Consider the following 16849-nt stretch of genomic DNA (forward strand, 5'->3'; position numbering starts at 1 on the left):
GTAGCTCTGGCGAAGGGTAAGACAGTACACAATACTAGGGAAGCCAGTACAACCTGTACAAGGCAAGCCCATGGTAACTCTGTAGGCACATGGACCTGAGGGACCGAATTGCTGGACTAAGGGCTGTGGGGACCATGGTCTCAGGGCACCTCTAGCTCAATGGGCATACAGAGTTTATAAAGAATATGTTCTACAGTCTACTTTGGTGTGTAGTGTCTGGGGTCTTAAAAGCCTGTGAATGGCCATCTAGGATACTCCAATGGTCTCAGCCTTCAGGAGCAAGGAAGAATGAAGAAAACTAAAGATACAAGGAAAAGATTAGTCCAAAGGACTAATGGACCACATCTACCACAGCCTCCTGCAGACTAAGTCCAATACAACTAGATGGTGCCCGGCTACCACCACTGAACTGCTCTGACAGGGATCACAATAGAGGGTCCCAGACAGAGCTGGGAAAAATGTAGAACAAAATTCCAACTCAAAAAGAAAGACGAGGCTTGCTGGCCTGACAGAGACTGGAGAGAACCTGAGACTATGGCCCCCGGACACCCTTTCGGCTCAGTAATGAGGCCACTCCTGAGGTTCAACCTTCAGCCAAAGATTGAACAGTCCCATGGAATAAAACAAGACTAAAGGGATGCACCAGGGAACCCAAAGTTGAGAAGGAAGAATGTTGACATGTCATGGGGTTGTTAACCAATGTCATACAACAATGTGTGTACTGTTTGATGAAACACTAGTTTGTTCCGAAAACCTTCATCTAGATGAAGTTCAATTAAAAAAATAAATAAATAAAGCAAATTAAAAGAAAAAAGCAGAGTGGAAAACTGTAATGAATGTGCCTGGGTAGCTAAAAGCCAAATTCAAGTATCCTACACCAACAGAGCCAAGTACTGTGGGGAACGTGCCAGTGTTTATCTGAAGGCTACAGGGACAGAACTGCCCAGAGCCCAGAACAGTCTTTGAAATGTACAGGCAACAGTTCCATCCTTCAACCTTGTCAGGAGCTGGGGCATCCTGGCCAGAGGATGCTGGTTCCCCTCTCCCATCTGCCTCAGGAGACACAGCATTAGGAAGGGATTCAGGGAGGTGGGTGCCTAGCTTCTGCTTTAAAGGTAAGTAACTGCTGTACCCCGTCCCCATCCCCAAAAAACAAGGGTAAAAGAACTAGACTTTTTAGTGCAAAAAGAACTTCCTAACATCTCCTCAGCTTAAAGCAATCTGTGGACATGCTCAATGGTTTTCCTGCAAACACAGTTATCAACGGGAGAAGGGCTTCTTGCAAAGGCACATGCAAGACTAGAAAGGTCCACGTGAGAAGAGAGCTGTGTTCTGGCGCACTTCTAATAGCTCCAGCCCCCAAAAAGAATTAAACACCCAGCCTTCCCTGACCTACCAAGGAAAGACCCTCTCCCTACCCCAGAAGATAAAGAAAGAGCTTCAGATAGCTGTAGTTGGGCTCTGACTCAGGGCAGGGTGCCTCCCCTGGGCCGGTGTGGGAAGTGAAGAGGACCCTCCTTGCTGACCTCCTCTCAGACTCCTCAGCCATCTTCAGCGCCAGCACCTCTGTTTCCAGCACCTTCTGCTCCATCAGGCGCTTCTCCTCCTCTGTCCGAATGGCTGTGGCCTTGATGCGCTGCATTTCCTGCTCAGCCTCTGCAGCCTTCTGCGCCAGGAGTTTTGCCTCCTCTTCAGTGATTTGGGCCTTCTCTGCCAATAGGTCGGCTGTCTCCTCAGACCGCATCTGCAGAGAAGAGTTCTGTCAGCTGGAATAGCAACCACGTGTCTATTCTCCGACCCTGGCTTCGGACACACAGGTCAGAAAAAAACCAGTCTCGGACTCCTTGGGGTCCTGCCACTGAGTGCCCCCTGTGAATCTCTGCAACAGATGACAAGCCACACCCCCAACTTTCTAGACGGGTCTTTCAGGCCTCCACTGATAGGGAACAAGGAAGAGCACCTTTCTGAGTACCCACTTGAGCTGAGCGTTATGCTTTACAAGGGAGAAAACCAACTTTCCCTTTAAATCAGTAGTTCAAAAACAGGGATGACTTTGCCTCCCAGGGGACATGTGGCAATATCTAGAGACTGTTTTGATTGTCACCACCAGGGTGGAGGGGTGTTACTGGCATCTAGTGGGCAGAGGCCAGGAATGCTGCTCAACACCCCAAAGCAGAGGACACCCCCACCATAAAGAGTGATTCGTCCCCAAACATCACAGTGCCAAGGCTAAGAAGCCTTGCTCTAAAGTCAAGCCCACAGTGAAAATGGAGCGTGCTGTGCGGAAACTTAACCTCAGTCTGCTTCTGCCAGAACAGGTGGAAAGGAAAGGCACTGCCTTTTTTTTTTAAGGCTAAAATGAAGTGCGTCAGAGCGAATGTCCCTAATTCAAGGCTGTTCTGATGTAACCTCCTGGGAGCCCTAGCCTCGGGAATCACCAGTGCTTCGTTGGCCATCGTTGCTTCTTCTTTCATCTGCAGCAGCCTCCTCTCCAACTCGTCCCTCGTGCGTTCAGCCTCTTCTCTCATCTGCTTCTCACGTGCAAGGCGCTGCCGCTCCATCTGAGAGGAACAAGAGCAGTCACAACCACAGGGCCCCAGGCCTAGGGCGCCACAGGCCCCCACGAACACCAAGTCTCTCGCACTGCCTTTCGGGGGCCCTTTTCTTCTCTTTACTTTAGGTAGCCAGTATCATTCTTGTCCCTCACCACCCTCTTTCTTTCCAAACCACTTGGCAAATTGAAAGCTGTGCCTTTTGAAAAAAAATTTAGTGGTAAATGAACAAACAAAACAACAACAACAAAGAAATTAAGGCGACCAGTCTCTACCCAAGAAAGAGAGGCAGCATTCTTTTTTTTTTTTTTTTAAATAATTTTTATTGTGCTTTAAGTGAAAGTTTACAAATCAAGTCAGTCTGTCACATATAAGCTTATATACACCTTACTCCATACTCCCACTTACTCTCCCCCTAATGAGTCAGCCCACTCCCTCCTTCCAGTCTCTCCTTTCATGACAATTTTGCCAGTTTCTAACCCTCTCTACCCTCCTATCTCCCCTCCAGACTGGAGATGCCAACACAGTCTCAAGTGTCCACCTGATACAAGTAGCTCACTCTTCATCAGCATCTCACTCCAATCCATTGTCCAGTCCCTTCCATGTCTGATGAGTTGTCTTCGGGAATGGTTCCTGTCCTGGGCCAACAGAAGGTTTGCGGGGCATGACCGCTGGGATTCCTCCAGTCTAAGTCAGACCATTAAGTCTGATCTTTTTATGAGAATTTGGGGTCTGCACCCCACTGATCTCCTGCTCCCTCAGGGGTTCTCTGTTGTGCTCCCTGTCAGGGCAGTCATCGGTTGTGGCCGGGCACCATCTAGTTCTTCTGGTCTCAGGATGATGTAAGTCTCTGGTTCACGTGGCCCTTTCTGTCTCTTGGGCTCATAGTTATCGTGTGACCTTGGTGTTCTTCATTCTCCTTTGATCCAGGTGGGTTGAGACCAATTGATGCATCTTAGATGGCCGCTTGTTAGCATTTAAGACCCCAGACGCCACATTTCAAACTGGGATGCAGAATGTTCTCATGATAGAATTATTTTGCCAATTGACTTAGAAGTCCCCTTAAGCCATAGTCCCCAAACCCCCGCCCTTGCTCCGCTGACCTTTGAAGCATTCAGTTTATCCCGGAAACTTCTTTGCTTTTGGTCCAGTCCAGTTGAGCTGACTCTCTGAGTATTGAGTGTTGTCCTTCCCTTCACCTAAAGTAGTTCTTATCTACTAACTAATCAGTAAATAACCCTCTCCCATCCTCCCTCCCTCCCCTCCTCATAACCACAAAAGTATGTGTTCTTCTCAGTTTATACTATTTCTCAAGATCTTATAATAGTGGTCTTATACAATATTTGTCCTTTTGGAGAGGCAGCATTCTTAAACATTTGTGTGCTGCAAAAGCTACCCTGCCAGTGCCCTTTCAGTTGGAAAATCTCACGTGACTGACCTGCAGGCACAATGCAGGTTTCTTCCTCACTGAAATGGCACCCCACAGACAGCTTTCTCCTCTGGTCAGACGAGACCCTTGACATTGCTAGTTCCTGCAGACCCCTTCTGCACCTCTAATTCCATCAACAATAGCTCCACTCTTGTCTCAGCCCAGGAGAAGACGGAATGGTTCTTTGGGATGTATCAATAGTTCGCACATTGTATTTCACAGGGGGAAGCTGCAGCAGCCGCAGCACAGAATCTCACAGCCTTGCGCAGAGGCAACTCCTGAGCCAGGCCTGCGACAGCAGGGAGCCAGGCAGGGAACACAGGCCCCTGTCCTGAAGGCACCAGCACAGAGCCGCTGCCACATCCCCTGCCTTTTGGATCACTGCATTAATTGGGCCACGTGCTGAGCTTAATAAAGGGAACAAGCACAGCACAAGTGCTATTCTCTGTGATCCTTGGGTACTAACTGAGTTCAGAAGGCAAAAGGCAGAAGTCAGAAGTGACCATGGCATTATTTCTTCCTTAAATAATTAAAACATGCTGAACTATGTATTTCTTGCTCAATCTTACTCCAAACTCTAATAACACCAGATTTCTAAAACTGGTCTTTTTCTAAATAAGGCCAAAAAAATGCATTAGAACTTGAAAGAATACTACGAAGACACGCAATAAAATACTGTTATGTTCTTCTCTAATTGTCCTCTTGCAGGTCAATGAAAAGCTTGGCCAATTTGGTTTCTAATTTCCATTAGGTGAAATAACACACACACACACACACACACACACACAAACCAGTTGCTGTGAAGTCATTCTGACTCACGGCGACCCCATGTGTGTCACAGCAGAACTGTGCTCTGCAGGGTTTTCAAAGGCTGATTTTTCATAAGTAGGTCGCCAGGCCTTTCCTAGTCCTCTACGTGGACTTGAACTGGAAGACCTTTTGCTTAGCAGTGGAGTGTGTCGACCATTTGTACCACCCAGGGATTCCAGGTGGATTATTACATCCCTGTCATTCTCTACTTGAAAAAGAACCAGGCAATGCCCTTCAGTTACCAATGTCATCCTTTCCCGGAGACCTCTACCCCATTGGCAAAGCAGTTTATCACGTACAAAAACATCCAGGTACATTCTGCCCTTTCATCTGAGGCAGGGAAAAGAGGTCTCAGTAGCTCCACTTAAAGGATGAGAAAACTGTGGTCTGGAAGGTAAGTCATGCACTACTGTTACATACAAAGTGTCAGAGCTGGCTGTGAGATCAGTGTCTGCCCCGCTGGGCCATGGCGCCTCCTGACCTGTGGCTGCCCAGACGCCAAGCTGCCGGGGATAGGCCTCTGTTGTTCTACCAGCAGGGCAGGTCCATGGGGCGTTCATGCTATTCACTGCCAGGGCCCCACGGCCCACATGTTCCCTGTCATTTTCAGATCTCTCACTTCTAAGCTTTGTCTGCTGGAAAGGAGGTCAGAGAGCTCTTCTTGAAGGTGCCCCTGTGACCCCGTGCTGGCGCAGAAGCATTTCTTTGTCTGATGAAACCCATTCCCCCATTCCCAAAGGATCCCAAAGAGTGGATCTATGGCTGTCATCTCAGAAAGCGAAGAGAGGAAGCGCTGAAAGCATACTGGATCAGACCGGACGTTCCCATCTAACTCCCGGGGCTGGAAGCCAGCCTCGCCAGTGCACACAAGTCAGAGTGCAGCACACAGATTAATTACACTTCTGAGCCTGCAAGTCCTGGGGGCAGCCGACTGCAGCTGCTGCTACTGCGATCTAATAGTTCATTCAAAAACACAATTGATAGTCTCAGCAGCGAGGGTCAAATTAGTTGTGTGGATTTCGGTGAGGAGAAAAGGTCTACAAGTACAAAACAATGATGCAGCTCGTCCAGTCAGCTGATCCTCACTCTGGCCCCTCCCACTGAGGGTAAGGAGCTGCTAGGCAGCCTGCAGTGGGAAGTGCAGCCAGAGTATAATTAGCATTCCAGCAGCAAGCACTGAAACGCCAGGCATTCTATCACCATCTAAATTAGAGAAGGAGACATGTAGGCAGAAAAATGAAAGAAAGATAGAGGGATGGATAGATGGATGGATGCACACATGTCAGCTACCTCTTCCCAAACCTGTGTTAATCACACCCAACTTCACTTAAGCACAGAAATAACTAAAGAGGTTTCTTTCTAAATCTGCAATTAGTTTCTTCTTCATCTCCAAAGCTGACATCCTACAGCTGGGCATCAGCCAATAAGATTCAACAGGAATAAAATAAAAGCAGGTGTATCCATGGCCAAATGACACCTGCCAACCCACAACCACTCCTTGCCTCCCAGGCCGAGACTGACCAAGCAGCGACAACATCAGTTCAGACAAGGTCTTGCTCACCTGCTTTCTAGCTTTCTCCTCCCTGGCCTGGGCTTTCATCTGCTGAACTTCCAAAGAGTCAGCCTTCCTTCTCCTCATGAAGAGGTCGTGGTTCCCAATACATAGCTGGAGAATCTGCAGCCAAGAAAGCGGGAGAAGTGTTAAACACACAAATTTACTTCCTGGCTTACCAGCTACCAGCTACAGCATCTTGGTCTGAGGGCTCTTGATGGTAGCTGTAAACCTGAAAAGGAAAGAGTAGAGTAGAACACCCAAGTTTTACTAATGCCTCTAGTCCTTGATGCTCCGGAGACATGCAAAATGAAGATCCCTCAGATATGCCAGGAGGTAAAAATCACAAGTGAAGAGAGGAATAGGGGACACTTTATCATACTTCTGGATGCATCTCACTCTCCTAAGTCGACATACGGCTCTGCAGATCAGGAAACACCATTCAGTAAGTTGGGCTGGAACTGTAAATTACTCATGTGGAAAAAAAATAAGTTGGATCCCTTCCTCACACCACACAAAACTCAATTCCAGGATGATTAAAGGCTTAAATGTGACGATCATAACCTTGAAACATTTAGAATACAGAATATCTTTATGACCACAAACAAACAAAAAAAACCTATTGCTGTTGAGGAAACCCTGGTGGCGTAGTGGTTAAGCGCTATGGCTGCTAACCAAAGGGTTGGCAGTTTGAATCCGCCAGGTGCTCCTTGGAAACTCTACGGGGCAGTTCTATTCTGTCCTATAGGGTCGCTATGAGTCGGAATCGACTCGATGGCGCTGGGTTTGGTTTTTGGTTAATTGCTGCTGAGTTGCTTATGATTCATAGCGCCCCTGTAGGACAGAGCGGAACTGCCCCATATGCTTTTCAAGGCCATAAATCTTCATGGAAGCAGACTGCTACATCTTTCTCCCAAGGAGCAGCTGGTGGGTTCGAATCGCCAACCTTTTAGTTAGCAGCTGAGTGCTTTAGCCACTGTACCAAAAAGGATCCATTTATGATCATAAGATAAGGAAAAATCTCAAGCAAGACATGAAAAGCACAAATGACTAAGGAAAAGATTTATACATTTGTCTACATTAAAATAAAAAATTTTTGTTCATCAAGATATTAAAAAAGTAGAAAAAAGAACACAAGTCACAAAGCAGGAGAAGATATAACCAATGAAGAAAACAAACAAACCATCCAATAGAAAAGTGGCAGAAGACCTGAAACAAGTATTCACCATAAGAGAAAACATGGCTGGCCAATAAATATGAGAAACATGTTCAATCTCATTAGTAATTATGAAGATGCAAATTAAAAGGACAGTGAGATACCATTTTCTATGCACAAGGTTGGTAAAAATTTTGTTTTATATCTTCAATAATACAAGTACTGAAGGTATAAAAAGGACGTCTCACCCACTGCTGCTGGGTCTGTGAATTGATTCACCTTCAGCATAATCTTGAATTGGAACATACGCTATGGTCCTGCACTTCTACTCCTACGTATACACTCTAGACTCTAGAGAAACTATTGCCCATGCGCCCCAGGAGGCAGGTACAAGAATGTTCATGGCTGCCTTGTTAAAACAGCACAGAAGTGGAAACTACTCAAATGCCCATTAATAAGAGAATGAATAAGTTACGGTATAGTCGTACATCAGGATACTATAGAAAAAAAAAATTTTTTTTTTTTATACAGCAGTGAAAATGAACGGACATCCCTTCAAGTATCAACATAGATAAAACAAAAAGAGGATAAGTGACAGAATACAGTTTATACCATTTATATTAGTTTCAAAACCATACAAAACTTAAACTGTACACTTGTTGTTAAACTGTACACTTGAAATAAAATTCTGATAAAAGCAAGGGGATAATAAACACAGCTCAGAGGGGAAAGGAGAAGACCAGCAGGGTGCTAAGAGGAAGAGTTTCAACAGCATTACCAAAACCAAAATCCAAACCTGTTGCTGTCAAATCAATTCCGACTCAGTGATGCTATGGGACAGAGTAGAATCCCAAGGCTATAAATCTTTACAGAAGCAGACTGACACATCTTTCTCCCAAGGAGCGGCTGGTGGGTTCGAACCGCTGACCTTTCAGTTAACAGCCAAGTGCTTAACCACTGTGCTACCAGGGCTCCTCTTCAACAGTATTAGGAGCATGCTATTTCTTAAAGCTGGCTAGCGGTTACACAGGTATTCGTTTTCATTATCCTTTATACCTTAACACTGCTGCCGTTGAGTTGATTCCAACTCACAGTGAACCAGTAAGACAGAGTAGAACTGCCCCATAGGGTTTCCAAGGAGCTGCTGGTGGACTCGAACTGCCAGCCTTTTGGTTAGCAGCCGAGCTCTTAACCACTGTGCCACCAGGGTTCCCTTTATATACCTATACCTGTTGCCGTTGAGTCGATTCCGACTCATAGTGACCCTACAGGACAGAGTAGAACTGCCCCATAGAGTTTCCAAGGAGCAGCTGGTGGATTCGAACCACAGTCCTTTTGGTGAGCACCCATACCACTTAACCACTATGCCACCAGGGTTTCCGGGTTCCCTTTATATACTTATATATACATTATTTTTATCTTTTCACATGTAGGAAGGACTTCAATATAAATAATTAAAAAAAATTTCTCATCACAAAATTTAGCTTTGACTCTTTAGGCTAAGCTAAGAGGAGAGTCATTCAAGGCCTATCAGCAAAGCATGCCCCAGGTAAGCTCTCATTCTATGCCTCACAAGATAGCACTCTGATAACTCTTTGGAAAGAAGCATTCAATTTCTCAGAAAAACTACAGTTCTAAGTAATAAAAACCAGGATCTCACTTACCAGCTTATTAACGCGAAGCTTTGAGGAGTTAAATTTGAAGACATCAATTTTTTTATCCAGCGGTTTAATAGTAAACTGAAAGGAGGAAGCAAAGAACAGTTTCAGACAAACAGCCTAAAATGGGAAATTCCACAAAAACCACACTGCCAAAGAACCAGCATAAGGCTGTGCCCGGTCTTTGCTTCTGGGTGCTCAGGCACTAAACCAAGGGGAAGCAGAAGCCCCTGAGGAGCGCCATGCCTGACGCCGTGCAAGTTCAGATCCTATGATGTGTGCCCTCTGCCACCATCTTCAGTGCGGGTGTGTGGAAGGGATGCTCGGTAACTGAAAGAAGAACCCTTGTGGGCCCAACCTGGAGCCCAGCACTGGGAGGGCCACCACCAAGTCTAAGGCATGAACCTTCATGAAGCTCACCATCCAGTTGACACCAGACTAACAACAGTTAATTACTCAAGAAATAACATGATAAATTAGTGCCTCGTTATGTGATACAAGGAAACCCTGGTAGCATAGTGGTTAAGTGCTACAGCTGCTAACCAAAGGGTCAGCAGTTCAAATCTGCCAGGCGCTCCTTGCAAACTCTATGGGGGAGTTCTACTCTGTCCTATAGGGTCGCTGTGAGTCGGAATCAACTCGACAGCACTGAGTTTGGTTTTGGTTGTGGTATGTGATACAAAATCACCAGTGTCCTGGGAATTCAGAGTAGATCTAAGTTAAGCAGGAGGGGACTTAATCTGGTCTTGGGAAGAATATGACAGAGAAATTAAAAAGTGGGATGGAGGGGCACAGTGCAAGCAATAGACATAAAGGCAGAGATGGGGAAATGAACACTGTGTGTTTGTGTTGCGTGTGTGCGTGCGTGAGACAGAGAAAGAGAAAGAGAGAAGAAGGACTTGAGGGGGAAGAAGCAGAGGACCCAGATAACAAACAGGTTTACATGGGGTGGAGGCAGGGGACAGTGAGGAATAAAAGACAGTCAGGAGGGTCTTGATTTGACATGACAGGACATAAGGAGTCACTTAGAGTTTCTGAACATGGGGAAAAAAATTTTTTTTTTTTTAATTTTACTTGTGCTTTAGGTGAACGTTTACACTGCAAATTAGTTTCTCATTCAAAAATTTACACACAAATTGTTTTGTGACATTGGCTGCCATTCCCGCAATGTATCAGCATTCTCCCCGTTTCCACCCTGGGTTCCCTGTGTCCATTCGTCCCGTTTTCCTGCCCTTCCTGCCTTCTCATCTTTGCTTTTGGGCAGGTGTCGTCCATTTGGTCTCCTATACTCGACTGAACTAAGAAGCACATTCCTCATGTGTGTGAAAATAGGGATAACTGGATGAAAGCTGTTATTAGAAGGCATAAAGCAAATTTGAAGAACTGATTGCAATAGAAAAGAAAAATAGAGCTCCTGAAATTGAAGGGGAGAGAAAGGAATAGATAATTTGGTAGCTTAGTTGAAGAACCCAAGGCCAGGCCATTAGACCAGGAAGCTATAAAGTACAAACGGCAACCACCTCTCTTGACCTTCCCTGGTGGGACCAGTGAGATACCAGATTTCAATGATGCACTTAAAAGTGGACACTCATTTCCAAGAAAGACTTGCTAAGCAGATAAATATGCTTGGGAAGATATATTCTTGGACATTTCTTTCACATGCTATATTGTCCAATAAGAAAGTTAGCATACTGAGGGCAAAAAATGATCCTTTGTTTAGCTTTGTGCAAAGTTAACTTAAAAGCAGTATTGCTCTTATGTAGACGGCTATTTGTGAATTCTGTGAGCTTATTTTTGGCCTTGCTATCAAACCCCAGAGCTGTCAGTGGGAAACCACAAGTAGTGGGGAAACCACAGGCTCTGTGCCATGCCAGAGCACATACAAAGAATCAATGGATCACTTAAAATAAACTAATGTTTCTGTTTTGACAGCTCAGCTGTCATGCATAACTACCGAGACTACTTCCTATAATGTCAAGTCAGCTTGGGGCCCTCTTACTGCATGAGTTATTGACATGATAGAACATGACTGTACCTGACCCCTGGAGAGGGTATATTAGAGTTTATTGAGTCAATCCCTTCTAGGGCAGACTTTAATCCCTGGGTTCTTTGAAGAATGAGTGTTTGGGGAGCCTTTAGCACACAATGTGTGCATGTACAGCGAACAGATTTTATGAAATTGGAGATGAAAAACCACCATACCGTGGCACACCTACTGCCTTCAGTCTTGTGGAGCTTTGAGTGTGAGCACTTTAAAACACAAATACCTAAAAGCTCATCTCCTGGGCTAACTACGTAGAAAAATTTCAAAGCCAGAATGTTTCAAAGTAAGAAACTCAATCTGTCTCAAGAGTGTTTGAATGGATCTCAACCATGAATTGGAAACCAGGGGCCTGGTGTTCCTTTCCTCAAAATGCTACAAAGAAAGAGAAAACAGGCAATCTGCTCACAGGTGGGGACTCTGCAATTGATGATTTAAGTCATCACTGTTGCTCACTTTCTGCTGTGTCCTGGGTGTGCAAGAGCCAGTAAAAGCCACCAAGCAAGGCCCAGGCCAGAGGCCTGGCCTCCTGCCAATTCCTCTTGTGCCCTGAGGGCCCACTGCTCTGCGCTCCCTGGGAAAGCAGGGGATGTGGCACCAGTTAGCCTGGCTCTCAGCACCTGCTAGGCCACTCACCAGACCCAGGTCACTTAATCCCTCTGCATTACCACTTCCTGATGTGACACAGACATAATGAAAACATGGCCTCCACATTATGAGAGTGTTCTTATGAGGATTAAGTCAGAGAGTCCGGGTGAGAGTGCTTGTGCGCAGAAAAGCACTACATCATCATCTTCCTAATTCATCCCTTACACCGCGGCTGAATCTTTACTTGACGACAACTTCCCTCAGGACTGAGACTGGGTCTTCTACATCTGTGTTTCTCTTATGAAACTCAACACAAAGCAGATTATTGGGCAATTATTGTGCAGTAATTCCTTTTAAATAAATGAAGAATGAATGGAGAGATGGATGGATGAAGGGAAGAGAAGGGAAGGGAGGGGAGGGTAAGGGAAGGGAAGGAGGGATTACAGTATTCGGGAAAGATCATCCTACACAGAAATATTTGAATTCTAAGAGTGTTTATTTATGTTATTTGAACTTAATTATTCTCAAATTCTTGTAAGCATATTAGCCTTATAATCTCACTTACATCTTTGGTGAGATATACACACATACATGCATACACACATACGTATATTTCTCCACCACATGTATCAAGCTCTGGACACAGAGAGGGGGCTGAATATATACCAAACTTAAAATACAAAGAAAATTTCTCACCAGAAATAGAAAGCCAAGTAATAAGAAGACGCTACTTTTTTGGTTTGTGTATTGTACTGTTTTTGGGGGTTTGGTCCTGACAAGCTGAGCTTCTCAGCCTCTTGTTAGTCAGCGGTGGGCTTTAGTGATGCCCTGTGAATAAGGATGCCTCTACTATTCTGTAAATGCTATAACAATCAACAACCCAAACCCAAAAGCCTGTGAATTCAAGGACTTTCCTGATACAAGGAGGATGGCCTGGCTGGGGAAGCTCCAGACAAGCAGGGAGATGAGAAAACCCCTTGCCCTGTCCCTGGGCCACAGCGGCACTTGCAGTACAGACATGTCCTACCTCCTTGTCGCTGTATGAGATGTTTCGGATTTCATTCCACGGGAAGGAGATTTTGGGGGTCAGCCTGTTCTCAGGATCATAGATGTGAAGCCCTAGAGCATCCACTCCAAGAAGTAGCTCTGTGCCCTTTTTATTCTGTAGATCCAAAAAGAAGAGCAACTATCAGCTCCAGCTGAGGCGTGACATTTTCTTCAACTTTCCAAAGAACCTGGCACACACTATTACATATGACAAGTTTCAACTGGTCCCAACAAAAGTCGCAACTGTCTCATAACCCAGGGGGTCTCAGCTTCCTGAACTGGGGCAGGCAGAGGCAAAACTGTACTGTTCTTGTGACTCACTTGTCCCTTGGAACAGTTACTGGGGGCTTCAGTCACTGGCTAGATGGCTAAAGTAGGGGGAATCTGAGTGTTGTCTCTAAATCATTTACATAGAGAGAAATGTCAAAGAACATTTCTCTCTATGTAAATGATTTACACAGAAGCAATTCATTCACCAGAAAGCTCAAACTCTAACTAAATAACCAAGTTATCAGAAGTGCAGGATAAAAATCAGTGGCACTATTTCTTGTGCTAAAAGTTGTTGGACTAACAGAAACACTAAGTGCTGGGGTTGAATGCTCTTGTTGAATGCTAAAATGTAGTATTGACGTGATAAAGCAAGTATAGTACAATGTTAACTGTGGAATCTAGGTGTGGGCATATGGGTGCTCACTGTAAAATTCTTTCAGCTTTTCTGTATGTTTGCAAATTTTCATAATAAAATGTTGAAAAAAGTAGATTATCAAAACAAATTGTATGTGAAGTATGACCTCAATAAAGCTGTTTAAAAATGAATGAATTTATTGTATGTATGTTATACCTACAATATAACAAGCAAGCAAGCAAGTGTGCTGGGCTGGCTCTCATGGTGCACTGGGGGCCGGCCCGCCTATAGCAATGCAAGGAAGCTGCCTGCACGAGGACACCACAGCACCTCCTCCCTTGCCAATGACAAGGAAACTGAACCAAGACTCAACGGCAGGGAAACAGATTTGCAAACTGAGAAGGTGTGCTGACTAGGATGAGAAGGACCAATCTAAACGCAGGTGTGGATGGAGAAGTGAGTGCTCCAAGACAATCTTTTTCACTCCTTCTAACAGCCTCAGGTCAGGCACCGTCACCAAACCATGTGAGATTTCTCTTTTGCTGCACAGCTTTTAAAACCATTGCGTTAACACAAGAAGGCTTTGTCCTTTTAAAATCTACAGTACATACTAGAAAACAAGAGATATCGCATTATGTTTCTGACTTGAGTTTGTATTAAAAAAAAAAAAAAAAATCTGTCCTCTGCTCCTATCATGATGGCTCCATCACTTAAAAGGAGAGAGGTGGGGGCTCACGCAGACTCTTAGAATGTTTTAAGCACATATCTTCCTCAGTTAATGATAAACTTTCTGGAAAGAAACAAGAAACACTAAAACACCCATTAGTTTTGTCTATAGCTCAATATAAGAAACACACATACAAAATTACAGTATATTTCAGTTTGGCTGATGGAGAAATAGTCCCTAATAAGAAACGGCTTATTAAGGACTATAAAACTCTAGTTTTCTAGAATCTAGGTGGTGGGCACATAGGGCAAGTGGAGTCAAGCTGACAAAAACCACAGAAAAGCGTTAAATCAGTGTGAGCTTAAAGAAGCAAATATAAATTCACAGAACTTTAGAAAATAACCTTCTGTATTATCATGGAACATCTTTTAGACACTTGTTTATGAAATAGCATGACATTTCAGTGTACCTTATTTTATGCAAAGTAGTCTGTAAAAATCTGTATTCAGAAAGCAAATGAATTAAGTTAAAGTATGTTTCAATTTATCCAAATTTTATACGAAATTTGTAGGAACCCAAATGTGGAAAGCCAACTATAACTAAGATAAGAAAGGCAGACCACTGTGGACAGTTTTTTAAGGTCTCTTCCATCTGCATTTTGGAACCAGCAATGAAATACTTCAGCAAATCACATGTACTCCTTTGGAAAAAGCTGCCCACACATTGCGTTCAGCAGCTGACCCACGGCAGAAAGACATTCCAGAGGCCCGGGGACCAAATATGTCTCTGGGTGCAGGTGCAGGGACTTCCCAGAGGACTGTTGACTATTAATGGTCTAGATAGAAAAACAATTAACTTCACAGTGAGAACAAGATTCCCCACCCAAACAAATTAGTAATCTATAAAAGCAGCCCTTATTCTCCTTGTGCTCTGTGGCAAGAAGGCACTTACAGCTGCTCCCTGTGGGCCAAGATCTCACAGCACCAGAAATAATCAAGTGTTACACTCAGTGCATTCCAACAAGTTTGTGCTGAGCGCAGAACCAGGCCCCAGTCCCTCAAGGCTCAACTGATACTTAATTACCTATTATCTAATTGAAGTCCAAAATAGAAAATGAGGCTATAAGACCTCTCTCCCCTTCCTCTTTTCTTCTTTACTACTGAACTGTAAAAGAGTCGCCTGTGCTATCTGCCCTGGAATGATGAAGTAACCCATTTTAGCAGCCCGTCCCTAATTTAGTCTCTCTTTATTGAACAGGGTCCAGGGAGAGACTTCAACACACCCGGATTGCAAAGTAGTTCACACCGTACATCTCCAGGTCCTGAGCGATCTTCAAATATTCCATTTCTGCTTCGTCCCTGTAAGGAGAAGGAAAGAGACTGTCATCACTAGAGCTAAGAGAGAATGTGGGGGCGGCACTTGCCACAACGGGCCTTCGCGACCTAGTCTTCCTCTGAAGTCTCATCCCTGGCAGCAGACACAAGCCAGAGCAGACATTGGCCAAGCTCTTCCCAATGCCTGCTTGATTAAACACACCGAGGTCAGGCAGTTATTTCCCATCCCCATAAAAACAAGAGCACAGATTCATTACAGTGTCTCCTGGCTTCAATTTCAGACTTTGCCCTTGGTAAATAATGACACTCATCTTAAGTCATTCAAGACAAGCACGCGGCATGTTATGTTCTCCCCTCAAATGTACCTGGATGTTTAAATTGTATTTAAGTTACAACTTTATCCTACTTGTACTTTCTTCAGCTAGAAGGTTTTGGCAGTGAAACAACTCTCTCTGCAAGCTACCTGAGAGTTACCTTCCTGGTTTTATTTCTTTGGGTATTATTGGTGATTACAGCAAGAGATACCTGGGCTGTAAAACCCATACCCGGCCACCTACTTCTAAGTTATCAAGCAAATTTAATGTAAGCTTGTGAAGCTGCAATGGCTTGCAGGGAATTCCCAAACTGGTACAATATTGAAATATTAAGCTGAAGTATCCCTATGACCTTGTCCTCTTCCTGATCTCAAAATGCTCTCAAATGAATTTTTGAAATTCAACCTGAGGTTAACACCAAGTGTTGGTGGGCCGGTAGGGCAACAAGAAATCTCACACACTTTTCTTGTAAATTGGTATAATCACTCTGGAAAGGTGTCAACTGTGGAACGGATAAATAATTTGTGGCATATTCCCAGATCAAAAACACAAAGTTTTTGAATTCTACACAGCACTGAAAATGAGAAAGCTACTGCTACATGGCACAGCCCAAATCTCCCAATCCAATGCTGGGTAAAACAAGTGAGACACAAAAAATAGAAACTGTCTGATTCCATTTATCTGAAGTTTAAAAACAGGCAACACCAATCTAACGGAGTTAGAAATCAGGAGCTTAGTTACCTTTGGGGAGCAATGAAGAGGGGTGACTGGGAAGGAGCGGGGGGTCATGTGCTATTTCTTCGCCTGGTGTCAAGGGCTATTTTCACTTTGTGAAAATTCACCCAGCAGTAAACTTATGATTTTGACCACTTTTCAGCATGAATGATTCATTAAAAAAAAAAAAAGCACGTGAGAGTAGTTGATTTAAAGAAGAGTAAAAAAATTTTAAAGGTTAAGGAAAAGACGTTGAACTCCAAAAGTGATCAGAGAAATGTTCGTTAAAACAATAAAATATAAATTTTCACCTTTTATATTACATATATTAGAATGATACAAACAAGAGTCCAGGAGAGAAT

The 16849-nt window shown here is 44.2% G+C and overlaps 1 protein-coding gene across 5 annotated transcripts in view; it reads right to left on the reverse strand.

Annotated features, from left to right (window-relative positions):
• The window catches only part of NF2 (NF2, moesin-ezrin-radixin like (MERLIN) tumor suppressor), an 84723-nt gene that overhangs the window by 22119 nt on the left and 45755 nt on the right, over window positions 1-16849 (reverse strand). For 4 of the 5 annotated variants that reach the window (XM_003419073.4, XM_010598753.3, XM_010598752.3 and 1 more), the window contains 6 exons: window positions 15408-15483; window positions 12814-12948; window positions 9164-9238; window positions 6353-6466; window positions 2439-2561; window positions 1527-1744 (listed from right to left, as the gene is read on the reverse strand). In XM_003419073.4, the coding sequence (XP_003419121.1) occupies window positions 1527-1744; window positions 2439-2561; window positions 6353-6466; window positions 9164-9238; window positions 12814-12948; window positions 15408-15483 (741 nt within the window). The remainder of the gene's footprint in view (window positions 1-1526; window positions 1745-2438; window positions 2562-6352; window positions 6467-9163; window positions 9239-12813; window positions 12949-15407; window positions 15484-16849) is intronic. The other variant, XR_002787960.2, reaches the window with a different exon arrangement.

This window comes from Loxodonta africana, chromosome 19, assembly GCF_030014295.1.
Source record: "Loxodonta africana isolate mLoxAfr1 chromosome 19, mLoxAfr1.hap2, whole genome shotgun sequence".
In the NCBI taxonomy this organism is placed as follows: domain Eukaryota; kingdom Metazoa; phylum Chordata; class Mammalia; order Proboscidea; family Elephantidae; genus Loxodonta; species Loxodonta africana.